The sequence below is a fragment of the Bufo bufo genome, chromosome 1, assembly GCF_905171765.1.
Source record: "Bufo bufo chromosome 1, aBufBuf1.1, whole genome shotgun sequence".
NCBI lineage: Eukaryota > Metazoa > Chordata > Amphibia > Anura > Bufonidae > Bufo > Bufo bufo.
This window is the reverse complement of record NC_053389.1, coordinates 679,892,563-679,919,773: the sequence shown is the minus strand read 5'-3', so window position 1 is coordinate 679,919,773 and position 27,211 is coordinate 679,892,563. Positions and strand designations below refer to the sequence as shown.

The window sequence follows — 27,211 nt, the reverse complement described above, 5'->3', positions numbered from 1 at the left end:
CGTTGCTCCATCTCGTCCCAGACATTCTCGATGGGGGAGAAATCTGGTGATCGATCTGCCCAGGGAAGATGCCAGATACCCTGAAGAGCATGTTGTGTAGCACTGGTAGTGTGTGGACGGCTGTTATCCTGTTGGAATGCCATGTCTCTAAACTGAGTCAAAAACGTCAGTAGGCAGGTTCCACAATGTTGTAGAGATACTGAAGACAGGTCGGTATTCCCTCCACTAATACTAGATGGGAACGGGCATAGTAGCTAATGGCAATCCACACCATGACATTTGATGTAGTGGGTCTTGTGTGTCTCCAAAACTGGCTTGATGTGAAGTGCAAAGTAAGCTGATGCATATGCTATGGGAATGCACCTCTCTGGGTCCATATTGGATGGGTATTCTCGACATTATCCAAAGCAGATCCTCCAGTAGATCCTACAGTTTTCATACTGGCCTTGCTTAAGGAAGGGGCGATGGACAGCTCAGTGGAGGTAAGCATTTTGTGCGTGATATATCATACTAGGAAGCTATTGTATTTCATTGGATACAGGCTACTCTACTAACTATCCAGGAAGTAAACTAAACAGGGTGATATGGTTAGGACTGCTGGGACTGACATCAGACATTCTCAATAACAGGCATTTGGTAGGAAGGTAAAGCCTCCTGCTCTTATTTCTTCTATTCATTAGGTGTATAGCTTTAATCTGGCCTGTAATGTATAGAAGGATCGTTATAGATTATTTTCTGTGCTTTGTCCTATTTCTGTGTGTAACTAATATATTGTCAAATTTTATCAGTTTTGATGATTGCACAAAATATTGATTTGCTCTGGGAGGAAGGGGGTCAGGGAGCATTGTTTAATATGTTAGGCATATCATTAATGTCTACAGAAAATTGAGTCAGTACTGAGTTAGTAAACCTGCAGCAGACCTAAGGTCAGTGAATGGTGGAAGCATTCGTCCTCCGGGTACGCCGGTTTCTACCCACACTCCAAAGACATAATGATAGGGAACTTAGATTGTGAGTCCCACTGGGGACAGCCTGATGCTAATATCTCATAATAGCACTGCACACTGAAAATATATCATCAGGTTTAGTCGATGGAAAGAAGAAGCAACCCATTTTGTTATAGACTAAGTTTTGGGTACAGAGAGGATTGACGGTGGAGACAGCTTTCATACATTTGCTGGTGTCCAGTACAGAACGTGGAGGAATCTCAGCAAAGGAAGAAGGTGGTATCTGCAAGCTGATAGAAGATAGAAGGAAAACCTGGAAAGGCCACAGTAAAGAACTGTGTTTAGAAGTACAGACTACAGCTTATAAATCCATAAAAAGCAATGGTTGTAATGTACACTACAGAAAAGTGAGAATTCCAGAAGTTTAGTGGCAGTTTAAGACATGGAGTCAAGGCAGGATGGATCAAGTATAGCTGAGGTAAACAGCACATGCTGGAAAGGTGTAGGAACCATTTGAGATGAAAGAGAGAGGGCAAAGACTTTGTTCTCCAGAACCTCTTCCTTCACATCTATATGACTTACTTCACTGTGATTGCTTATTAGACCAGATAGGGAAGAGACCAGTGGAGAGATTCCTCTTGCCCAGAGAAGTACTTCTGTTTTGCATGGTTTAGAGAGAGATTATTTGATTTGAAGTGAATTTTGACATTTCATCTACATGTGTAAGATTTAATTTACATGTGGAGACTTTTTCCTTTCTCTTCTAACAGCCAGTTGTTTTCACCATAACTTTCTAGAAAGAAGAAGCGACAGTAGACTCAATGAAGCCAATAGAAATAAACGAAAAAGAGGAAATGGAGCGACTGCAAGGTCTTCAGCAGAGAGAGAAGCTCATTCGAGCCATGGGCATAGTGGATCATGTCTACAGACTGTTGAGCATTCAGGAGCCCAGGACTCCTGAATTCAAGGCACCTGACTACAGTCTTCTAGATGTTCAAACTAGAAATCAAGTATGAAATAAGTACCTATGATGTAAGAATTCTTTGGGCTCCTAGTAGACTTAGCCATGTGTCTCAATCCATCACAGATCTGTATGGCCCAAACTGTACCTCACCTTGACAACTCAGAGACAGCCATTGCTACTTCATAAGACCATATGATGACTGAAATGTTCCAGCCTGGCCACCAAACTCAAACCAGATATTTATTCTGAAATATTATGTTCATATACTGTAAATTGAAGGGGTTCACCAGGAATGATTTAAAATGGTTGCCAGCAACCTGTCTTAGAATATGAGTAGAACTTGTTGCACCACTTGTAGATCTGCCTAGGAGGGTGAAGGGTTGAGGCCTCACTACACTGCTCTACAATAGATGGTAATTATGTGGTCCTGCCTATAATATGCCATCCTGGCTGAGCAGCCTGACAGGAACACTCACTAATATGTAGTATATGCAAGTGCCAGAGCGTAGTGTGTAGTGAGGTTTCACCCCCTCAGGCAGCTCTACAAGTGGTGCAACCAGTCCTGCTCACATTCTACAACAGGTTGCTGGCAGCCATTTGAAATAATTCCCAGAGAACCTCTTTAATCTCATGAAATAACAAAATAACTAAAAAATATAACTTATTATTGGGATTTTAGGTTCTGTCAAGGGTAACTGAGTGGTGGATGGTATGTTTAATTCTGCTTATATTTTATTTCAGACCCGGTTTCATCAAGCACTAGTGATGTGCCAGGACACAGATGGAAGCATGACCCATGTTCCGGTGTCCTACCTAGGAGGCTCAGCCATGGACACAGTAGTGCAGACCGTTGCTACAGTCAACCAGTTTCACTTTGGCTATTCAGCAGGCTTATCCAGCTTCCTAGGTGCTGTTGGAGCACCACCTCCCACACATTATGCAGCCAGAAGATACACAAACCAAAAACCCTTAACCTGGAATGGAGCCCAAAACATGCGAGCAATAACTACTGTCAATGACAACAGCTCTCTGAACAAGCAAATGAAAAGTGGAACCCACATAAGACTCTCAAGTGCCAAAACCAAGGTGGATCAGAGTAAGTTTACCATACAGTAACGCATGGTGCTCAAATAGCTAGCGAGACATCAAAGGCTGGTTTGTGATGTCCTGTTATTGCACCTCACTAAGTAGATTAGAGTCTGCATTATGCAGAGGATGTACAGATCTAGGAGATGTTAAAGTAATTCCTGGTGCATTACAACATGAGCTTATTGTGCTGGCTTAGTTTAACAACGTGCAAAGCTTCTAAAGCTTAAAAGGGTTGGGCAGAGCTTTCAGGATAGGTCATCAATATCAGTTCGGCAGAGATCCGACACCGGGGAGCTCCGCCAATCAGCTGTCTTTTCACTATGCGTCGTCTGCTGTGGAGCGGTAGGTAGCCTAGTGTAATTACATGTACTTTCTCCATTCAAGTCACAAAGTGCAATGTAATGAACGGGAAGCGGCGCTCGCATGTAGTTCCGCCTCCTCTTCAAACAGCTAATTTGCGGGGATGCTTGGTGTCGGACCCCGCCAACCAGATATTGATTACCCACCCTGAAGATAGGTCAATATACAGTATATCACTTCACAGACCCTTTAAAGGGATTATCCAAGTTCTCAAACAGCCCCCCCATGTGCCGGGCCCCTCACAGGTAATATACTTATCCCCCCCCCCCCACACCGGATGTTTTCATCTGTGTACAGGGAGAAGCAGCAGCGGCGGTGCGGGGAGCAGGGTAAGGATATTACTAGGGATGAGCGAATCGACTTCGGATGAAACATCCGAAGTCGATTCGTATAAAATCTCGTTTTGATACTGTACGGAGCGAGCATAATAACTTCTCGCGAGACTTCGCAAAGTAATAACTTCGGCTCATCTAAGCCAATACATTCTAATACTGTACTGAGCGCTCGCTCCGTACAGTATTGAAACAAAGTTTTATGCAAATCGACTTCGGATATTTCTTCCTAAGTCGATTCGCTCATCCCTATTTATTACCTGTGAGGGGCCCGGCACATGGGGGGGCTGTTTGAGAACTTAGATAACCTCTTTAAAGTTGGACTACAGTTACCATGTCAGTATAGCATGTTAATCCACTGATTTTGGTGCTGGCTGCATCTGGGGCTCTTCAGTGTAACTCATAAAAGGAGGATTTGAAGTAATGGACCCCATATCTGTTGTGTCCATATGCTGTATTAGGGCATAAGGACAAGGATTGTCATAAGTAATTAATTATAATTTTTTAGGTTAATGGCTTGATATGCTATGTTTTTTCAAGAATGCAATGGCAGTATCACACTTACACTGTGAAGATCATAAAATGTGAACGAAAATGGTTGCATGATCTGTAAAAAACCTTACAAATAGTGTATATTGATTATGTTCCTGAATAGGTTTCTCTCCATGCTTAAAAATAACTTTTGGACTGTAACCATCTAGACCAGGCATGGCCAACCTGCGGCTTTCTATCTGTTGTAAAACTAGAACTCCCACCATGCCCTGCTGAGGGCTGATAGCTGTGGGCATGCTGGGAGTTGTAGTTTTGCAACAGCTGGAGGGCCTCAGGTTGGCCATCCCTGATCTAGACAACTGCTGGCTATCCTTATAGGCCTCATGCAACAACCTCTTTCCAAGATTAAAAAAAGAAAACATAAAAAAATTTAAAAAACAAACAGAAAATAAATGGCCCTTTGACTATGAGATCTACAATATTTTGTATTTGCTGTGATGTAATGACCTTTTTATTTTTTTCCCCCCTGCAGAAAGCCCATCTAATAAAAAGCCAAATCGCTTTAATGGAACTTATGCTGGGTCTCTGAGTACCTTGCCTCCTAATGGTAAAGGGTCATCTGCAGCTTCAGGTTGCACTCTGCCTGCTGTTGGGGGATTGTCTTCTGCTGATGGACTATTAGCCATTTCATCATGCTCAGCTACTCTTGCTCAGCGCCCCGATCATTCAAGGCAGTATATAAATTGGTAATGTATCATTTTGTGCCCTTTCTTCTATATACACTATGTCAGAAGAGGTTACAGGTCTTCTTAAACGCATTGGGTAGCTAGAAGTCTTAGTTTACTGAGTTAGAAGGAAATATCCTAGCATCACCAAAGAGGATAATATAACTGTGTAAGGGGCTGTCCGGCCAGGATTTTCTTTAGAGGATAACTGTCATATTTTCATTAAAAAAAAATCAATTCTAGCATATGTTACTGCAGCAGCAGCATTATGCATAAAGCAATCTTTAGTTTCTTCACTTACCACTGTTTTCCTTGAGTTTTCCCCTTTAGTTACGGCTGTTTTGAATCCTACATTATGAGGATCTTCTCATGATGGCTCCTCTGCCAGTTCTCTGAGGCCAAAACTGCATTCCCTCAGGTCACATACAAACTTGCTGAAGCCAGCAGCTTCCTGCCAGCCAATCAGATTGGATTACTGAGAGACACGCCTCCTCACTCTGAAGCCTAATGCAGGCATGCAGTATGAGGGACCGCCCCTCTGTCTTCCTAGCCGGAGACAGATGAGCCATAGCAACGGTCTTTTAAGGGAGCAGTGGAAAGTGATAGGAGATATTAATAAAATTATTTTATCCTTTAAAGGGTCAGAATTGCTAAAAAAAATAGGTCATACTCGACCGATCCTTTACTCCTGTTCCACTGCTCCTTGGGTCTTTCGTCGCTCTCTTCCTGGCCTTTCTTGACACAGAAATGTGACCATGCAATCACTGTCTGTGGTAAGGGAAGAGAATAGGACATAGAGGCTGACAGGGGAAGCATTGGAACGGGAGCAGTGGAGGATCAGCTCTATTCTACCCTTTAAAACAAAATACCAGCCAGACAACTCCTTTAATAAATTGGCCCAAATTTAGTTTTAATGCTAACCAAGTGCTAATCGACTACTGAAGAAACCAGTAGATACTCTACACTACTTCTATATAAGTGATCTAGAATGGTATGTATGAAATATATGCTAATGTGGCATTTGTGTTCTTTCTCTAGGAAATGGAGTTAGAAAGTGCCAAATGACAGAGCCCTCCAACAATTCTGACCTCAGCCGTCTTCTTTTTTTCTCATTTTTTTTTTTTATCTTCACGACAGAATTCCACTTCAATCCAATGAACGATTTTGTTTGCTAGCAAATAGACTAGGAATAATTGTACTGTCACCATTACAATCAGTAAAGACGTCAGGTATTATCACTTTGTCTAGTATTAGAGGAAGGACTGCAAGGTCGTAGCCAATGCTCAAACACTGTGAATCCCAAGATTGTAAATGAAGAGTATTAAATAAATCTACACTGATCTACAGCTAAACCCAGTTGGATCTGTGTAATGTAATAATTGCCGTGACCTTACATATGTCTGCTCCATGTTTACTGGACTATGCAGCGGCGGACACTGACACCAGAGGGCCCCTGTGCAAGGAGTGTGCCTGGGCCCTCTCTTGTTACAAAAAGCTATGATTATATATCGGCACATACTGCACATATGCTACTAACACACTAGACTCCATATATATATATATATATATATATATATAAAAAAAGAAGGACGTATGTATGTTCCGCGATCACTCAAAAACGCAACCATCGATTTCAATGAAACTTGGTATACACATCCCTTGCTACCTGGAAAGAAATCTTGTGGGGTCACAGCTCACTAGATCGGTCGAGATCGGTCGAGATATCGGTCGAGATATTCCCCAAAAATGACCTGCATTGGCCAATACAAGCCTGCAAGTCACATGTCCCTTATAAGCCAATAGAAGCTCGCAGGCCCTTAGTCTCCACATACACACACTTTTACTCCAGGTTTCCATAACAACCCAGCCATTTTTATTCACTGCTGTAGGTCAGCTTTAGGCTAGGGCTACACGACACATAGGGCACAGCTACACTGCTACATGTGTCCCTCGACATTGATGTCGCACCAATGTCATGTGGCAATTTTTATAATGATAGTCTATTGTGTTGCACTGCGACATGTGACATACTGCGACAGTCGCAGAAAAATCCTTCTTCCATCGCGTCGCAGCATGTCACATGTCGCAGTGCGACACCATAGACTATCATTATAAAAATTGTTGAGACAAAATGTTGCGCGACACATGTCGTCATGTAGCCCTAGCATTAAAGGGGCAGGGCACTGTGGATGTTACTGTTAAGGGGGCAGGCCGCTGTGGAGGTCACTGTTAAGGTGGCAGGGGCCTCTAACAAAGGGGCAACTGCTGTGGAGGTCACTGTTAAGGCAGCAGGGTACTGTGAGGTCACTGTTAAGGCAGCAGGGTACTGTGGAGGTCACTGTTAAGGCAGCAGGGTACTGTGAGGTCACTGTTAAGGCAGCAGGGTACTGTGAGGTCACTGTTAAGGCAGCAGGGTACTGTGAGGTCACTGTTAAGGCAGCAGGGAACTGTGGAGGTCACTGTTAAGGCAGCAGGGTACTGTGGAGGTCACTGTTAAGGCAGCAGGGTACTGTGAGGTCACTGTTAAGGCAGCAGGGTACTGTGAGGTCACTGTTAAGGCAGCAGGGTACTGTGAGGTCACTGTTAAGGCAGCAGGGAACTGTGAGGTCACTGTTAAGGCAGCAGGGTACTGTGGACGTCACTGTTAAGGCAGCAGGGTACTGTGAGGTCACTGTTAAGGCAGCAGGGTACTGCAGAGGTCACTGTTAAGGAAGCAGGGTACTGCGGAGGTCACTGTTAAGGAAGCAGGGTACTGTGAGGTCACTGTTAAGGCAGCAGGGTACTGTGAGGTCACTGTTAAGGCAGCAGGGTACTGTGAGGTCACTGTTAAGGCAGCAGGGTACTGTGAGGTCACTGTTAAGGCAGCAGGGTACTGTGAGGTCACTGTTAAGGCAGCAGGGTACTGTGAGGTCACTGTTAAGGCAGCAGGGTACTGTGAGGTCACTGTTAAGGCAGCAGGGTACTGTGAGGTCACTGTTAAGGCAGCAGGGTACTGTGAGGTCACTGTTAAGGCAGCAGGGTACTGTGAGGTCACTGTTAAGGCAGCAGGGTACTGTGAGGTCACTGTTAAGGCAGCAGGGTACTGTGAGGTCATTGTTAAGGCAGCAGGGTACTGTGAGGTCACTGTTAAGGCAGCAGGGTACTGTGAGGTCACTGTTAAGGCAGCAGGGTACTGTGAGGTCACTGTTAAGGCAGCAGGGTACTGTGAGGTCACTGTTAAGGCAGCAGGGTACTGTGAGGTCACTGTTAAGGCAGCAGGGTACTGTGAGGTCATTGTTAAGGCAGCAGGGTACTGTGAGGTCACTGTTAAGGCAGCAGGGTACTGTGAGGTCACTGTTAAGGCAGCAGGGTACTGTGAGGTCACTGTTAAGGCAGCAGGGTACTGTGAGGTCACTGTTAAGGCAGCAGGGTACTGTGAGGTCACTGTTAAGGCAGCAGGGTACTGTGAGGTCACTGTTAAGTCAGCAGGGTACTGTGAGGTCACTGTTAAGGCAGCAGGGTACTGTGAGGTCACTGTTAAGGCAGCAGGGTACTGCGGAGGTCAGTGTTAAGGCAGCAGGGTACTGTGAGGTCACTATTAAGGCAGCAGGGTACTGTGAGGTCACTATTAAGGCAGCAGGGTACTGCGGAGGTCACTGTTAAGGCAGCAGGGTACTGTGAGGTCACTATTAAGGCAGCAGGGTACTGTGAGGTCACTGTTAAGGCAGCAGGGTACTGCGGAAGTCACTGTTAAGGCAGCAGGGTACTGTGAGGTCACTGTTAAGGCAGCAGGGTACTGTGAGGTCACTGTTAAGGCAGCAGGGTACTGTGAGGTCACTGTTAAGGCAGCAGGGTACTGTGAGGTCACTGTTAAGGCAGCAGGGTACTGTGAGGTCACTGTTAAGGCAGCAGGGTACTGTGAGGTCACTGTTAAGGCAGCAGGGTACTGTGAGGTCACTGTTAAGGCAGCAGGGTACTGTGAGGTCACTGTTAAGGCAGCAGGGTACTGTGAGGTCACTGTTAAGGCAGCAGGGTACTGTGAGGTCACTGTTAAGGCAGCAGGGTACTGTGAGGTCACTGTTAAGGCAGCAGGGTACTGTGAGGTCACTGTTAAGGCAGCAGGGTACTGTGAGGTCACTGTTAAGGCAGCAGGGTACTGTGAGGTCACTGTTAAGGCAGCAGGGTACTGTGAGGTCACTGTTAAGGCAGCAGGGTACTGTGAGGTCACTGTTAAGGCAGCAGGGTACTGTGAGGTCACTGTTAAGGCAGCAGGGTACTGTGAGGTCACTGTTAAGTCAGCAGGGTACTGTGAGGTCACTGTTAAGGGGGGGGGGGGCCTGAGGAGGTCACTGTCAAGGGAGTGGGGTGCTGTGAAACTCACTGTTAAAGGGGCGGGCTGCTGTGAAAGTCAAAGTTAAGGGAATGGGCTGCTGTGGAGGTCCCATTTTAAAGTGGCGGAGCACTGTGGGGGGGGGTCAGTGTTAAAGGGGCGGGGTGCTGTAGAGGTCACTGTTATGGGGGATACTATCTCTATCTTTTAACGACACGCACAAACATTAAATGAAATAGATGAAATATACCCGTGCAAAGCCGTGTCCTTCTGCTAGTACAAGTATAAAATCTGGTAATGGGATATGATGGGAAAAAATACACAAAGGACATTCATATACGGTACTTTGAGTACAATCATCGTATAGAACAATGTAAACACTGAAGAACCTGCATGAGCGCCGTGGACCCTTTAATTAAACAGCCAAGTCCTGTGTGTGTGTGGAGTCACCCCCCCCCCCCCATGATCTAATATTTATGGCCTCTTCCGAGGATAGACCAACATCACTGTAGTGTACACACTAACATGTTGCTCTTCTAAGACTTTTATTAACCCTTTGCCATCGAGACCTATTTTCATTTTTGCTTTTTGGATTTTTCCTCCCCATGTTACAATAACCATAACTTTTTTATTTTTCCGTTCACATAGCTATATGACAGCTTATTTTTTTGTGAGACAAGATGTATTTTTTAAAGCCAGCATTTAATTTACCATATTTTGTATTGGAAAACGGGAAAAAAAATTCTTGAAAAAAAAAACAACTTTTTTGGACATCACAGCGTTCACTGTGGGCTAAAAAATTACCTGATGTCCTTATTCTGCGCTCAATATGAATGCGGCGATACCAAATGTGTATAGTTTTTTTTTTGTTTTACTACTTAAAAAAAAATTAAAACCTTTAGATTTTTTTTTTCAAATTTTCTTTGCATTTCCATATTCTGATAGCCATAACTTTTTTATATTTTGGTCTACAGAGCTGTATGAGGACTTGTTTTTTTGCGCAACGAACTGTATTTTTATTGGTATCATTTTTGTGTACTGTTATTTAATTTTTTTGGGGGGACAAGAAATGGCAATTTGCTGATATAAAAATTTTTTTTTCCGTTACGGCATTCACTGTACAGCAAATAAAAAAAAATATTTCAATAGTTCAGACATTTTCAGGCGCGGGTTTCTGCAGTTTTTTTCAACTGATGATCTTAAAATATCGCATCGAATATCGTTATCGCAATTTTTAGGGGCCTAATCGCAATCACACAAAATTCCCACATCGTTCAGCCCTAATAAAGTATGTTTCGCCCTATAAGACGCACCGGCCCATAAGACGCACCTAGGTTTTAGAGGAGTACAATAAGAAAAAAATATTTTTCATTAGACGTCCGATCAGACCATCAATCAGACCCCCAATGTTAATCAGACCTCAGCTCACAGCCCCAATCAGACCCCCAATGTTAATAAGACCCTCAATCAGACCCCAATGTTAATAAGACCCGAATAAGACCTCAGCTCAGGCCCCAATGAGACCTCATATCAGCCCCCCCATGCCACAGATCAGCCCCCCCATGCCTCAGATCAGCCCCCAATGCCTCAGATCTACCCCAGCCTCAAATCAGCCCCAGCATATGAGCCCCCTGCCTCAGATCAGCAACCCGGTCTCACAGCAATAAAAAAATTAAAAAAACACTTACCTCTCCTGCTCCAGACGCCGCCACTCCTCATCTCCAGAGCTCCTCTTGCCGTCGGCTGTACTGTGACCGGACGTACACAGAGTGAGGTCACAGAGCACCCTCACGCTGAGCACAGCAACAGCACAGCCAACAGCAGAGGACCAGGAAGCGGTGAGTACTGACCCTTCACAGCTTCTTGGTCCTCCGGTACTAACGAGCGCTTCCATGATAGAAGCACTCATTAGTATTCACCCATAAGACACAGGGACGTTTTCCCCTCACTTTTGGGGGGGAAAATGCGTCTTATGGGGCGATAAATATGGTATCAATCTGCTCAGCTCCTCCTGCTCTATAATATACCGTCTGCAGCTCAGACACCATATTCAATGTGTCAGGTATCCTTTAACACACAACTTGGGGAGTAGTCTGAACTCATCCACTATAGGACTCCCTCTGTGGTCTGGAGTGCCAGGTGGTTTGCAGGTACACAAGTCTGAATGTACTTTTGGTATCGCCAGGGGTCTTAGAAAGGCTGACCTCAACAGCACAGCCCTCTTGGCCAAAGTGGGACATAAGACATATGGAAGAAAGTAAAGAAAGGGCAGCAGACAAAATGAGTGGAACACAGAGAGCCAGATAACAGGGGGAGCACAGAGACACAAACAGAACATACGGGGGCAGAGGAAAGCCAGAGACTGTCCCTCTTCCTTTCTTCACTAACCTGCCACTGACTCGGTACTGCTGATCCAGCTAGAGTCCTCAATAGTTCTCCACTCCTAAACATTGAAATTGCAACGTCAATTGATGTCATTCCAGTTTGTTGTTGTTCTCCTAACTATTGGGACGCACAACGTTGAACTGCGCTGACATTTCGGCCTAGGTGTGTAACGAGCTGCTGGAGTCATAAACCAAAGTCTCTCAAGCATTCTGTCCCTCTCAGTTTGTGACAAGTGGTAATAACTGGCATATCTACTAACAGGAGATATCACACAATCATCCCACATATCTTGATCTGGTGGGTGGCTAAAAAACCTTTGCTTTCAATCTGGCTTTTATGTTCCTCCCACACGCCACAGATTGGAGCTAGGTGCTACAAAATCTGCAGATTTTATTGATATCTGCTACTTCTTCAATTTGCCTAACCTTACAGCTGTTAAAAGGGTTTTCATCAATATCAGATCGGTGGGGAGGCCTGGAAGTTAGAATTAGCTGTTAGAAGAGGCCAGGCTCTCACGTGAACGCCACAGCCTCTACCTGGGTCAAGTGACATCACGTTGATTGGTCACATGGCCTAGTTGCAGCTCAGCCCCAAACAAGTCAATGGGGCTGAGCTGCAATACCAAGCACAGCCACTATACGATGTATTGTGCTGTGCTTGGAAAGCTGCCAGGAGCATGCAGCAATCACCAGAGATCTGGTGAGCGCAGCAGCTCCTGAAACAACTGAACTGAAAGGTCATCATTATCTTTTCCTGGTTAACAGCTTTAGAGTCCATTCACATGTCCGCATTCCTTCCGCAATTTTGCGGAACGGGTCTGGACCCATTCATTTTAATGGAGCCTCAAAAAATGCGGACAGCACACCATGTGCTGTCCGCATCCGTAGTTCCGTTACGCGGCCCCGCAAAAAAGATAGAGCATGTCCTATTCTTGTCCGCAGCCACGGACAAAAATAGGCATTTCTATGAATGCTGCAAAATGCATAATGCACATGGCCGGTGGCCATGTTTTGTGGATCTGCAATTTTGCGGACGCGTTAATGGACCCTTAAGGAGTATGATATCATTAGAAAGCAACATCACAGTGTGCTGCTGACATCTGCTGCCAACAATACAGGTGGACACAACAGTGTAATATCACAAAAGGTCACAAAAATGTGTGACTTTTAAATGCCAGTTTCCCTAGCGGGTTGATGAATATTCCCATTGACTGTTACTTAATATACACTGAGCAAAAATATAAACGCAACACTTTCGGTTCTGCTCCCATTTTGCATGAGCTGAACTCAAAGATCTGAAACATTTTCTACATACAGAAAAGACCCATTACTCTCAAATATTGTTCACAAATCTGTCTAAATCTGTGTTAGTGAGCACTTCTCCTTTGCCGAGATAATCCATCCCACCTCACAGGTGTGGCATATCAAGGTGCTAATTAGACAGCATGAATATTGCACAAGTGTGCCTTAGACTGCCCACAATAAAAGGCCACTCTGAAATGTGCAGTTTGATCACACAGCACAATGCCACAGATGTCGCAACATTTGAGGGAGTGTGCAATTGGCATGCTGACTGCAGGAATGTCTACCAGAGCTGTTGCCCGTGCAATGAATGTTCATTTCTCTACCATAAGCCGTCTCCAAAGGCGTTTCAGAGAATTTGACAGTACATCCAACCGGCCTCACAACCGCAGACCACGTGTAACCACACCAGCCCAGGACCTCCACATCCAGCTGTCACGGATGATGTTGCAGATAGCTGGAAGTTATGAATAAACGTCCGACTGGCTTGATCCAAAACTAAGGAGCATATAGGTGACCCCTATAAAACCCTAAGAGCTCACCCTGACTGCTAAGCACATACAAGGGTCTCAGAGGTAGATGATTGTATGCCCACGTACCTTAAGACTGTGTGACACCTGAAAACCCTATAATAGTGAGGGGACACGACCACCGGCCCCCTGCACTTCATACGGAGGGAGTCAGGGTCATCTAGAATCAAGCCAGCAAGGAAACACAATACATGAAAGGACTTATCTGAACAAGCAGCAGCAGAAGCCTCCAGCAGTGAACACTTCAATCCAGGAAGTAGTATAAACCGCAAAGTGAGGCAGTATGGGAGGGAATATAAAGGAAAGAGGATTAGTCTAAATAGGTGACACCTGGGAGAAGGAAATGAGATGGGAAAGTGAAACCAAAACAAAGAACATCATGCAAGAGGTAGAGAAGAACGTCTGTCAGACCTTCTCACAGAACTGGCGGTGACACCAGCATGTTCACCTCCATGATCGTTTTCACTGTTCAGGGCAGATGGCAGACAGCGTGTGGGGCGTCGTGTGGGTGAGCGGTTTGCTGACGTCAACCTTATGGTAGACATTCCTGCAGTCAGCATGCCAATTGCACGCTCCCTCAAATGTTGTGACATCTGTGGCAATGTGCTGTGTGATCAAACTGCACATTTCAGAGGGGCCTTTTATTGTGGGCAGTCTAAGCAATGTATACGGTACATTTATACATTGTAGATTGATACACTCGTATTTACAAAGTTACCAAGCTTTTTATGTAAATTATATCTATACAGTGCAGTGGTGGCGAACCTATGGCACGGGTGCCAGAGGTGGCACCTAGAGCCCTCTCTGTTGGCACCCGCACCCTGGAAAAAGGTGATCAGTTTTAAAAGCCCGGACAACCCTTTTAAGGCTGAGTTCACACTTATTTGGTCAGTTATTTCCATCAGTTATTCTGAGGAGTGCAGCCTTCTCAGAGATAGGGTATAATGGAAATATCTGCACATGTTCTGTGTTTTTGACCTGCACCTGGTTTTAGCTCACCATAACGGAAGGAAATAACTGACCAAATAACTGAAGTATGAACTCAGCCTAAGGCTACTTTCACACTCGCGTTTTGGCCGGATCCGTCATGAAAGGATCCATTTGTATTATCTGTAACACAGCCAAGACGGATCCATCATGAACTCCATTGAAAGTCAATGGAGGACAGATCCGTTTTCTATTGTACCATATTGTGTCAGAGAAAACTGATCCGTCCCCATTGACTTACATTGTGTGCTAGGACGAATCCGTTTGGCTCAGTTTCGTCAAGCGGACAGTAAAACGCTGTAGGCAGCGTTTTGGTGTCCGTCTCCAGAGCGGAATGGTGACTGATCGGAGGCAAACTGATGCATTCTGAGCGGATCCTTTTCCATTCAGAATGCATTAGGGCAAAACAGATCCGTTTTGGACCGCTTGTGAGAACCCTGAACGGATCTCACAAATGGAAGGCCAAAACGCCAGTGTGAGAGTAGCCTAATTTGTAATGTGTCAATGACTGCACTTATTGCAGGTTTTAAAGTCCAGAAGCTCATCTCCACTGCTTACACCATTCAGAATTCTGTGGTATGGTTTCTGGATTGATCAGTGCAGAATGCAATGGAGAAAGCCACTCAACCGATTCCTTGACTTCGTTGGATCTCGCATTACAGCATGTGACGTCATGTCCTTACAGACCTCCGTCTCGTTCCAGGAGACTCACAGACTCTGCTGACGTCATTAGTGGTTCTCCTCTCTGCCAGCATAGCAGTGTGTGCATCTACAATGCAGACTCTGTTACAGGGCACCATGGCTGGCACTATTATGTGGGGGGTCTGGACAGTATTTTTAAGGCTGCCTATTTCTGAAAATCTTGTGCCCTCGCTCCTTGAGACACCTATGGTCATATGCAGAGTGAGGTGGGCTCTGTAAGAATCGCCGTGCAATGTATTTACGTGTATAATTTTTGTGATGGGGTAGTGTGCACCGAGATCATGTAAACCAGCTGCATAGCGGAGCAGAAAGTTATTGATTGTTCTTCGTGAATACGGCTAATTCATTGTATAGAAAGGTTCAGGAGAGTTCTGGAAAAAAGGGGAGCTCTGCTGGACTCCAGGGACAGATAGGGGCTGTAATAATTTAACCACCTCAGCTCCCCTAGCTTAAACCCCCTTAATGACCAGACCACTTTTTACAATTCTGCACTACACTACTTTCACCGTTTATATTGCTCGGTCATACAACTTACCACCCAAATGAATTTTACCTCCTTTTCTTCTCACTAATAGAGCTTTCATTTGGTGGTATTTCATTGCTGCTGACATTTTTACTTTTTTTGATATTAATCGAAATTTTTGCAAAAAAAAAACATTTTTCACTTTCTGTTGTAAATTTTTTCAAATAAAACTACATTTCTATATAAATTTTTCTCAAAATGTATTGTTCTACATGTCATGATAAAAAAAAATGCAACAAGTGTATATTTATTGGTTTGGGTAAAAGTTATAGCGTTTACAAACTATGGTGCAAAAAAATTTATTTACACACTTTGACTTTCTGAGCACCTGTCATGTTTCCTGAGGTTCTACAATGCCCAGACAGTAGAAACACCCCACAAATGACCCCATTTCGGAAAGTACACACCCTAAGGTATTCGCTGATGGGCATAGTGAGTTCATGGAAGTTTTTATTTTTTGTCACAAGTTAGCGGAAATTGAATTGAATTTTTTTTTTCTTACAAAGTCTCATATTCCACTAACTTGTGACAGAAATTTTTTTTTTACATGAACTCGCCATGCCCCTCACGAAATACCTTGGGGTGTCTTCTTTCCAAAATGGGGTCACTTGTGGGGTATTTATACTGGCCTGGCATTTTAAGGGGCCCTAAAGCGTGAGAAGTAGTTTGGAATCCAAATGCGTAAAAATGCCCTGTGAAATCCTAAAAGTACTCATTGGAATTTGGGCCCCTTTGCGCACCTAGGCTGCAACAAAGTGTCACACATGTGGTATCGCCGTACTCAGGAGAAGTAGGACAATGTGTTTTGGGGTGTATTTTTACATATACCCATACTGTGTGTGAGAAATATCTCTGTAAATGACAACTTTTTCCATTTTTTTTATACAAAGTTGTCAATTTACAGAGATATTTCTCACACACAGTATGGGTATATGTAAAAATACACCCCAAAACACATTTCCCTACTTCTCCTGAGTACGGCGATACCACATGTGTGACACTTTTTAGCAGCCAAGATGCGCAAAGGGGCCCAAATTCCAATGAGTACCTTTATGATTTCACAGGGCATTTTTACGCATTTGGATTCCGTGAGGGGTATGGCGAGTTCATGTAAGATTTTATTTTTTGTCACAAGTTAGTGGAATATGAGACTTTGTAAGAAAAAACAAGAAAAAAAACTATTTCCGCTAACTTGTGCCAAAAAAAAAAAAATCTTCTATAAACTCGCCATGCCCCTCAAAAGTGATCTTTATAGCGCCGCAGCGATTTTACGGTGTTTTTGCAGTGATCAGAAAAAATAATATTCTGTCACTGCGGTGGGGCAAACTGAACGCAAGTGTGCGCACAAGATCAGGCCTGATCGGGCGAACACTGCGTTTTTTTGTAGAGCCTATAGAACATGTCCTATTCTTGTCCGCAATTGCGGACAAGAAAAGGCGTTTTCTATATAGTTCTGGCAATGTGCGGATCCGCAAAATGCGAAAAGCACATTGCCGGTGTCCGTGTTTTGCGGATCCGCAAAACATATACGGACGTCTGAATGGAGCCTTACAGGGGGGTGATCAGGGAGTCTATATGGAGTGATCAGGGGTTAATAAGTGACGGGGGAGGGGGTGTAGTGTAGTGTGGTGATTGGTGCTACTTACAGAGCTGCCTGTGTCCTCTGGTGGTCGATCCAAGCAAAAGGGACCACCAGAGGACCAGGTAGCAGGTATATCAGACGCTGTTAACAAAACAGCGTCTAATATACCTTTCTGGGGTTAAAAAAAAAAAATCGCATCTACAGCCTGCCAGCGAATGATCGCTGCTGGCAGGCTGGAGATCCACTCGTTTACCTTGCGATCCTGTGAGCACGCGTTCACAGGAAATCTCGGCTCATGCGAGATGACGCGTATATGCGTCCAGGAGGAATAACCCGGCCGCCCGCAGGACGCATCCCTGCGTTAGGCGGTCGGGAGGTGGTTAAGGGGCCCTGCATTTATTTAGAGGAGTCTATTAGATTAGTGACTCCAGGGATTCAGTATCTAGTCAGAGGGTCGAAGTTAATATGTATTTATTTAGGGGGTCTGGGTCTCTTTAAGGCCTCTTTCACACGAGCGTGACGGATTAGGTCCGGATGCGTTCAGGGTGCGTTCAGTGAAACTCGCACCATTTTGCAAGCAAGTTCAGTCAGTTGTGTCTACGATTGCGTTCAGTTTTTTCCGCGCCGGTGCAATGCGTTTTGATGCGTTTTTCACGCGTGTGATAAAAAACTGAAGGTTTACAAACAACATCTCTTAGTAACCATCTTTGAAAACCGCATCGCACCCGCACTTGCTTGCGGATGCAATGCGTTTTTCACTGAAGCCCCATTCACTTCTATGGGACCAGGGCTGCGTGAAAAAAAGGCAGATTATAGAACATAAAAGAGATGACTGGGCACACCTAAGATATTGGTAGCTAATATTAAAGTGCTTAAAATAGTTTAAAACACAAATCTGGTATAGGGATGTACAGTACAAAAGTATAGCTTGTGTTTTAAACTATTTTAAGCACTTTAATAAATATTAGCTACCAATATCTTAGGTGTGCCCAGTCATCTCTTTTATATTTCTGTTCTTTTCAGCAGCGGGGTGACGCTGCAAGACTGAGAGCACCCTGTTTGGTGCATCAACCATCCTGTGCATCTAACTAATATACTATTACTGAAGATTATAGAACATGCTGTGTTTTTCACGCAACGCAGAACTGATGCATGAAAAAAATTCTCATGTACACAGACCCATTGAAATGAATGGGTCAGCATTCAGTGCGGGTGCTATGCGTTCACGTCATGCATTGCACCCGTGCGGAAAACTCGCTCGTGTGAAAGGGGCCTTAGATTCCAGCGTGGGGAGGGGGGTCTGGATTTATTTGTCTAGGGAATCTGGTCTGCAAATAGGGGGTCTGATGTGTGGTCTGTATTAGTTTAGGGCACTGGATGAGAGGGGTCATGTTGTGTACTATTTGAGATTCAAACGCCACGGATTGGAGATATTTCCGGATAAATCAGCAGGACACAAGCCCGACATTTTGATCGTCATGCACAGCAACCGCTTTTCAGAATCTGTTGTCCTTGCTCAAAAGTTGGCAATTATGAATAAGGTTAGTTTCACAGCTGAAACACTGCTTTCTGGCAGAGAACAGCCTGCTGGAGGTCTGCGAATTCAGCATTACTGAATAGTGCCGCCTGCCCACTGGACCCCTTTGGCTATAATGAGATCCGGCTGCTCCTCAGCAAATATGCCAGGATTTGGCCGGACAAGAACCGCTGCACACAATGTTTTTTTTTCCGGATTATTCCCAGCATTCTCTGCCGGAACAGCCTGCCAGAGAGCTGTGCCGCACATGTAAAAGTAGCCTGAAACAGAAGACATCACTTAAAAGAGTTTTCCGAGATCTTAGGGACAAAGGCAAAAATAAGAACAGTAGCTTTACTTCCCTGTGGAATCCCCGTCTGCTCCAGGGCTCACCAGTGCCTTTTCTTACTGGTCTGCGACAATCACATCACGTCGACAACCACTGGCTATGTCCGCCAGTCCCGTGGAGATGAATGGAGCAGCAATGTGCATGCTTGACCACCACTACATTCATGCGGGGGACGGAAGTTACTCCATGTGCATTCCGTTTCTGTATATCCGTTTTTCCATTCCTTGCATTGGGGGCCGCAAATTGCAGTCCCCAGTGCACGGGCACCATCGGTGTGGCTGGTGCAGACGCATGCAGACCCATTCAACTTGAGGTTCTATTTTTTTGCGATGTGGGGGCACTGACAGAAGACCCACGGAAGCACTCCGTAGTGCTCCTGTGCCTCCGTACCGCACCTTCCGGATTGCAGACCCATTCAAGTGAATGGGTCTGCATTCGTGGTGCGGTACACAAACGACCAATGTCTGTATATTGCGGACCCGCTGTTTGTGGGCCGCAAAAAGAAATAGAACATGTCCTATTATTGTCCGCATTACGGACAAGGATAGGGCTGTTCTATTAGGGGCCATCTGTTCCATTCCGCAAAATACAGAATGCACACGGACGTCATCCATATTTTTTGCGGATCTGTGTTTGGCGAACCGCAAAATACACACAGTCGTGTGAATGAGCCCTTATCCTGTGGAATTCAATCTTGGGACAAGCCCTAAAATGCAAATACCATAGCAGTGTCATATAACAAGACTAGGAACAAAGCTGTAAAATGTCTGTGCTTCTCCTAAACAAGAAAACATTCCCCTATTCTAAGAGAAGCCCCCCACACTGGTCCAACATCCCCTATTCTAAGAGAAGCCCCCCACACTGGTCCAAAATCCCCTGTTCTAAGAGAAGCCCCCCACACTGGTCCAACATCCCCTGTTCTAAGAGAAGCCCCCCACACTGGTCCAACATCCCCTATTCTAAGAGAAGCCCCCCACACTGGTCCAACATCCCCTATTCTAAGAGAAGCCCCCCACACTGCTCCAACATCCCCTATTCTAAGAGAAGCCCCCCACACTGCTCCAACATCCCCTATTCTAAGAGAAGCCCCCCCCCACACTGCTCCAACATCCCCATACTCAGCAGTCTACAGCACAAGTCCACGCCTGCTGCTTATGGCCAGGCAGCGTAATGGATCACCGACTACATCGATGAACTCAGTCTCAGACTAAAGTAATCAATGTGCAGTAATGGCGGCTTCCTTGCAGACAGCAATGTGGAGGCTCCGCTTGTCGTGTGCCCCCCATTCCTCCCTTCTGGGTTGCCGCGGCCTGATAACCCGTCCTCCGGTAGATCTGATCCCCAGAGATTACTATGAGCAGGAAAGTGACGTGGAGGAGAACTTGGAGCAGGAGATAAAGAGGTTGGTAGCCGGCAGCCGCATCTCTAACGTGGATCCTCCGTCAGTCATTGTGCACACTGATGAATGATGACGATACAATGTGACAGTATAAACTGGGGTCTGCCACTGCCGGGATGAAAAGCGGAATCCTGGAAAGGGACCATAGGTGACAGATCAGATGCAGTTCTCATGCCAGCCACTAGATGGCGCAGGTGCTATTAGCATGCCCCTATATAGGTGGCTGCAGGGCCTTTGAATAGTCAGTTTATTTTCCATATTAGGGCTCTTTCACACTTGTGTTGTTCTGTTCCGGCATAGAGTTCCGTCGTCGGGGCTCTATGCCGGAAGAATCCTGATCAGGATTATCCTAATGCATTCTGAATGGAGAGAAATCCGTTCAGGATGTCTTCAGTTCCGGAACGGAACGTTTTTTGGCCGGAGAAAATACCGCAGCATGCTGCGCTTTTTGCTCCGGCCAAAAATCCGGAACACTTGCCGCAAGGCCGGATCCGGAATTAATGCCCATTGAAAGGCATTGATCCGGATCCGGCCTTAAGCTAAACGTCGTTTCGGCGCATTGCCGGAGCCGACATTTAGCTTTTTCTGAATGGTTACCATGGCTGCCAAGATGCTAAAGTCCTGTTTGCCATGGTAAAGTGTAGTGGGGAGCGGGGGAGCAGCATACTTACCGTCCGTGCGGCTCCCGGGGCGCTTCAGAGTGACGTCAGGGCGCCCCAAGCGCATGGATCACGTGATCGCATGGATCACGTCATCCATGCGCATGGGGCGCCCTGACGTCATTCTGGAGCGCCCCGGGAGCCGCACGGACTGTAAGTATACCGCTCCCCCGCTCCCCGCTCCTACTATGGCAACCAGGACTTTAATAGCATCCTGGCTGCCATAGTAACACTGAACGCAATTTGAAGACGGTTCCGTCTTCAAATGCTTTCAGTACACTTGCGTTTTTCCGGATCCGGAGTGTAATTCCGGCAAGTGGAGTACACGACGGATCAGGACAACGCAAGTGTGAAAGAGGCCTTACTAATAATATTGCTCAGCATAATACAGCCTTTTCCACTGATAAAAATGCGGTTCTGGGTTCATACAGAATTGCATAATTTGGGACAATCTGAGGGGACCTACTAAAAGGAATGACAGAGTGGAATGCCCATAGACTTTAACAGGAAAGTGGAATGCCCATAGAGAATAATGGACCAGAGTGGAATTCCCATAGAGAATAATGAACCAGAGTGGAATGCCCATAGAGAATAATGGAAATGTAATATTTGAATTAGAGACAAAACTATTTGACATATCTAATAATTATTTAGCAGGCTTACTCTCCAAGTTCAGTGGGATTATTTAATGTTCAGATTACGTGGAATTATGACTGTTTTCTGCAGAATGACGAGGGTGAATGACACAAAGGAATGCCCATAGACTATAATGGGAAATACACTATGAGCTCATTTGCAGGTAAATTGAGATTAAGTGGGATTATCATGTTAATGTCCTACATAACACATATTTACCTGCAAATGAGCTCAGAGTTTACTTCCCATTATAGTCAATGGGCATTCCTTTGTGTCATTCTACAGAAAAAGGTGATAATTCCACTTAATCTGAACATTAAATAATCCCACTGAATTTGGAGAGTAAGCCTGCTAAATAATTATTAGAGACAAAACCATTTGACATATCTAATTCAAATATTACATTTCCATTATTCTCTATGGGCATTCCACTCTCCTGTTAAAGTCTATGGGCATTCCACTCTGTCATTCCTTTTAGTAGGTCCCCAATCTGAGCACTACTTCTGCAGGTGACTCCATTTTGTAGATTATAATTTATTATCATGGGCCGTGTTGCTTACGTTGCTATTCGGAGAAAGTCAGTTACATGGCAGCATTTTCGGTCAGTGCTCAACACTGTATCAGCGGAATACAGGCTTTGTGCATTGGAGCCTGTACTCTGAGAATGGGCCCTACACATGGGTGCACAGCCCCTGTGAGATCTGTGTGGCCACATACATACTGGGGTAAAGGAGACCAGCAAGAAAGCTGATTGTTCTGAAGCAATGCAGGTTAAGGGTATGGCTACAGGGCGACACTGGATGGCAGGGGCATCGCAATGTAGCAGTGATCCCACAGAAATGAATGGGGTTGGTGCCGCGACTTCTACCCCTGAATAGCAAAAACTGGATTATTTGTGATTCAGGGGTTGTAGCCAAGGCACACATTCCTGCCCCTGCGATCCTGACTAAGATAGCTGTCGCACAGCCTTAGGGCGCCTTCACACGGGGTAGGTTTTTTGGCAGAAAATTCCGGTACTGACAATCAGTTCCATTCACCTGTACGGGGCTTGCAGAAATCCATGTGCTTGCCGCCCCGTTCAAATGAATGGAACTGATTTTCAGTCGTGGAATTTTCTTATACAAAATCTGCGCCTCTCATTCCGTACGTTGGGGGCCGCAAATTGCGGTCCCCAATGTATGGGCACATCGTTGTGGCTGGTACAGACAGAACTTGAATGGGTACGTGATCCGCACGCACTGCAAAAAAAAATAAAAATAGAACACTGACACGGAAATGTGGACGAGGCCTTAGTGTTCGGTCAGTGATTTCCATCAGTGATTTTGAGCCAAAACCAGGTGTGGCTCTAAACACGGAACAGGAGCAGATCTTTCCCTTATACCTTATGTCTGTGGAGGCTCCAGTCTGGGTTTTCATGAGTGTCATAAGTAAGGACCTAAAGACAAGGGTCTGAAACGTGTAGACGAGACTGCCCTGTACAGGAAGTTTTTATCGCTATAATAAAGTATATCTCTCTTTGCTACAAGACTGAGCTGGAGTTTACGTTTTTGTTTCTGAATCTTGGTTTTGGCCCATAATTTGGGATATTAGCAAATTGACTTTGGATGAAACATGTAAAAAAAAAACATTTCCCAAACTCGAGTTCAGTTCCAAGTGTTTTTTTTTTTTTCAGTAGAAATTGATTTCTGAAGTAATAACTTCGGCTCATAGGAGCCAATACATTCTAATACTGTACGGGGGACACTCATTCCGTACAGTATTCAAACAAAGTATTATGCGAATCGACTTCGGACGTATTATCTGAAGTCGATTCGCTCATCCCTACTCCTAATCACTGACCAAAGCACTGACATGTGAATGCGGCTTTCTCCTGCGTGGCGAGAACTTGTATCACATATTCACAAGATATTTAATCATAGGTTTCTCGAGCAGTCATGATGTGGCGCACAAATGGCTGGTGTCCGTATATTGCGGACCTGCTGTTTGTGGGCTGAAATACGGGTGTGCGCGCATGAGCCCTTAACACGTCAGTGTTTGGTCAGTAATTTCCATCCCTGACTTGTGAGCCAAACCCCCATTCAAACTGTGAATGCCTCTGACTGGGACAGGGGACATTTATCACCACTTCTGAGGACAAGTAAGAATTGTCAATTCTGGAAAACCCCAGAATGAGTTGAGTAATTCTTTTGCTGCTTTATTTTCTCAGTGCACTGAAGAGACAGAAGAAGGCGATCCTGCTGAAACGAATGAAAAGGGAGATGGGGCCCCCTGAACCCACTGAGAGGCATCTAACCTGGAATGCAATTCAGCAGATTAGGTAGGAAAGAGAACTGTGCAGGGTGTGTGCCAGTGCCGACTGACTAAACGGACCCGGCCCCCCCACCAGTCAGCTGCCACTTCACAATTTACCCGGGCACCGTCTCGCTTAGTGTAATTACAACTGCTCGCCCCATTCACTTGAAAGGGGAGCACAGAGGGCCCTAAAAAAGTCCACGAGGAAATCTGTCGTTTCAGAGGCTTCTGTGTTCTATATTGCTATATGAACATTCAATAGAATCACATAAAGTAGAACAATGGGCTCTGGTGGGAAAGAGGTCCATGTCACAAGGAAATTGGGGGGATTTATCAAAATTAGTGTAAGGCTACATGCTCACGAACATTGTTTGTTTCCGTGTCCGTTCTGTTTTTTTTGCGGATAGGATGCGGACCCATTCATTTCAATGGGTCCGCAAAAAATGCGGACAGCACACTGTGTGCTGACCGCATCAGTATGTCCGTTCCGTAGCCCCGCAAAAAAAATAGAACATGTCCTATTCTTGTCCGTTTTATGCATCGTTACAATGGATCCAAAAAAAAAAAAAAAAAAACGGATGGCATACGGATGTGTGTATGTAGCCTAAAGGAAAACTGGCTCAGTTGCCCATAGCAACCAATCAGATTCCACCTTTTATTTTGCAGAGCTCCCGTGGAAAATGAAAGGTGGAATCTGATTGGTTGCTATAGGCAACTGAGGCAGTTTTACTTTACACTGATTTTGATAAAAAAAATCTACCCCATAGTCTCTTCTAAGGAGGTTGTGGCCTTACCTTGGCACATTGGGTGTAGAATTAAGGTGATCTCCGCCAATCGCTAGTATCGCTCACATAGCGCGCTCTGTCTCACAATCAAGACAGGCCCCTAGACATTGTATCGAGCCTGTCTCCTGCCGCAGGCAGAGAAAGTGGGCAATCTGAGTGCTTTTCTCTCTTCTCGTTCTAGTGACTTGTGAGGGTCTCGCCTCTCAGACCTCCATCCATCAAAACCTTAGATATGTCGCTATGACGTGAACAGTTTTTTTAAAAGCTCTGTGACACTTTAACCACTTCCCTTCCACCCTACGACTCTACATGGCAGAAGTAGGCTCTTTAAATAAAGTGGAGCTGAGTGGGCACCCTAGCTGCCAGTTTCCTGCTATTTTACACAGCAGACAAGCTGGAGCAAATGTCTGTGATTGGCGATAAAGCCGATGGCAGAAATGAAACCCCCTAGATGCCATGGTCAATTGTGACTACGGCATCTAAGAGGATTTTCCCTGGGAGCGATGTGCATCTGTTGCCCAAACTGCCTCCCCCGCAGCTACCCCAGCAATAGTTCCTATCGAGCACTGCCTGTAATAGGGATCCAAAGGAACATAGTGTATCTCTCATAGACTGCAATAGTAAATTATTGTAGTCTTTGGGGGAAGCGATCACACGTTCAAGTCCACTATGGGGACTTAAAAAAAAAGTTTTAAAAATGTAAAAACTCAAAACAAAGACATAGTGTGACACCAGCTTATTTGGCATAATTACATAGTAACATATTTGATGAAGCTGAAAAAAACCCACAGGTCCATAAAGTCCAACCTATAATCCTACTGTGTTGATCCAGAGGAAGGCAAAAAAAAATCCTATGAAGCAGTTGTCAATTGCCTAATTTTAGGGGGGAAAAAATTCTCCAAACATGAGAATCAGAATAAATCTCTAGATGAATGTCCCATCTTCAGAAATCTAGTACCCATAACCAGGGGTGCACCTAGGCTTTCTGCTGCCTGAGCCTCGGTGAAAACTGAAACGGCTTCCCAAAAATGCCAATATCTTAACCTAATCCCTTTGCCACAATGAAAGCGCTCATTGCCCTTGGCCCTTCCGCTGCCTGAGGCGATCGCCTCACCTGTCCTCATTGGTGGTGCACCCCTGCCCATAACCTGTAATGCTATATATTTCAAGAAAGGCATCCAGGCGCTTATTGATCTTGTTCCTTCCAGGAAGCATAGGTAGTTTCTGATTTTGTGTTGACCCAGATTTTATTTTTGCCTGACGCCACTTTCATGTAGAATTCAGCATATGGTTTTTTACTGTTTTGGGTCCCCAGTCCAGCATTTTTGTTTTTTACTGTTTTGTCCATTTTACTATGAGAGTCACTTGACTTTATTATTCCCAGGTATCTGAGCCAGGAGTTCCCTGAAGAGTGGCCTGTGTCACGACTGGCTGTAGGATTTAACGTGAGTAATGATGCCATAAAGAAAGTGTTGAAGTCAAAATTTATATCAAGTGAAGCAAGGAAAATGAAACAAGACGCCTCCGTTTTCCGAGTTCTAGGACAAAATGCTCCAGGCACCACGAATGTCCAGCTACAGCTCGGGTCTTCTTCCAAAGAGACAGCACAGCCATTATTACCATTTCAGGGGGGTAATAGACAGCTGCTTGTCAGTCGTTCAAGCCAACTTCTCCCCCCACCAAAAACATCAGACTCTCCCGCATTAGTTTTGAGGACTGCACATCTAATGAAAACTGTTGGCAGAACCCAGGAGTCTCAAGGCTCAGTGCAAGGAGCCTTCGGAGCTGGGTCTAGTCAGAGTGTGAACACAAGTACGCAGGCAGAACCTGAGCAGACCATGAAAGAGGAGGAGGATGATGGAAGAGTCCTTGATGAGAAATGGGACGGAGAAGTATTAAGTGACAAGGACCTGGAAGAATTAGCAGACACTGGCACCCCACCGAATAACATGAAGGTTGTACAAAAAGGAAAAGAGTTTTTTGACGGGGATGGTAACTTTCTGTACAGAATTTGATTTTCATATTGGACAGTGTCACAGGCGCTACTTTTATTATTTTATAATTTTGTGAATTCTTTCTATTTATACCTAAAAATGTCCACAGATTTCAGGTAATAAAATCAGTCTGCACTGCTGTGAGTAAATGTTGACATCTTTAAATTTCGGTGTTACTTTACTAAATGAGTGAAGGTATCGGAGGCGTGTTCACATTATCTGACATTATCATCTCTCTTACATGCAGTTTTTTAAGCAATACATTTAAGATTGAGTCACACATTTTTAGTAGGAATAAAAAAATAGGCCAAAAAGTCAATTTCTAAGAAACGGTGCTTAGTATCTCATGGGGT

General features: G+C 44.9%; 2 protein-coding genes across 2 annotated transcripts in view; both read left to right on the top strand.

Moving 5' to 3' along the window:
* The window catches only part of TTLL6 (tubulin tyrosine ligase like 6), a 28,412-nt gene extending 22,174 nt beyond the window's left edge, over positions 1 to 6,238 (top strand). Inside the window, exons 13-16 of the mRNA XM_040414127.1 lie at positions 1,745 to 1,957; positions 2,653 to 3,007; positions 4,717 to 4,930; positions 5,948 to 6,238. Coding sequence (XP_040270061.1) covers positions 1,745 to 1,957; positions 2,653 to 3,007; positions 4,717 to 4,930; positions 5,948 to 5,960 — 795 coding nt within the window. The 3' untranslated portion in view covers positions 5,961 to 6,238. The remainder of the gene's footprint in view (positions 1 to 1,744; positions 1,958 to 2,652; positions 3,008 to 4,716; positions 4,931 to 5,947) is intronic.
* Positions 6,239 to 20,317: 14,079 nt separating this feature from the next.
* On the top strand, positions 20,318 to 26,994 carry NGRN (neugrin, neurite outgrowth associated). The gene is made up of 3 exons (XM_040414126.1): positions 20,318 to 20,495; positions 23,994 to 24,104; positions 26,249 to 26,994. The coding sequence occupies exons 1-3, from the start codon at positions 20,323 to 20,325 to the stop codon at positions 26,877 to 26,879; spliced, it is 915 nt and encodes a 304-aa protein (XP_040270060.1). The 5' UTR covers positions 20,318 to 20,322; the 3' UTR covers positions 26,880 to 26,994.
* The last annotated feature ends 217 nt before the right edge of the window (positions 26,995 to 27,211 follow it).

What these genes read in the sequence shown, in the direction of transcription:
- NGRN (XM_040414126.1), top strand. Translation starts at nt 20,323, where the DNA reads ATGGCGGCTTCCTTGCAGACAGCAATGTGGAGGCTCCGCTTGTCGTGT. An exon ending in TTGGAGCAGGAGATAAAGAG is followed by an intron (nt 20,496 to 23,993) that starts GTTGGTAGCCGG and finishes TTATTTTCTCAG; the next exon opens with TGCACTGAAGAGACAGAAGA. An exon ending in AATGCAATTCAGCAGATTAG is followed by an intron (nt 24,105 to 26,248) that starts GTAGGAAAGAGA and finishes TATTATTCCCAG; the next exon opens with GTATCTGAGCCAGGAGTTCC.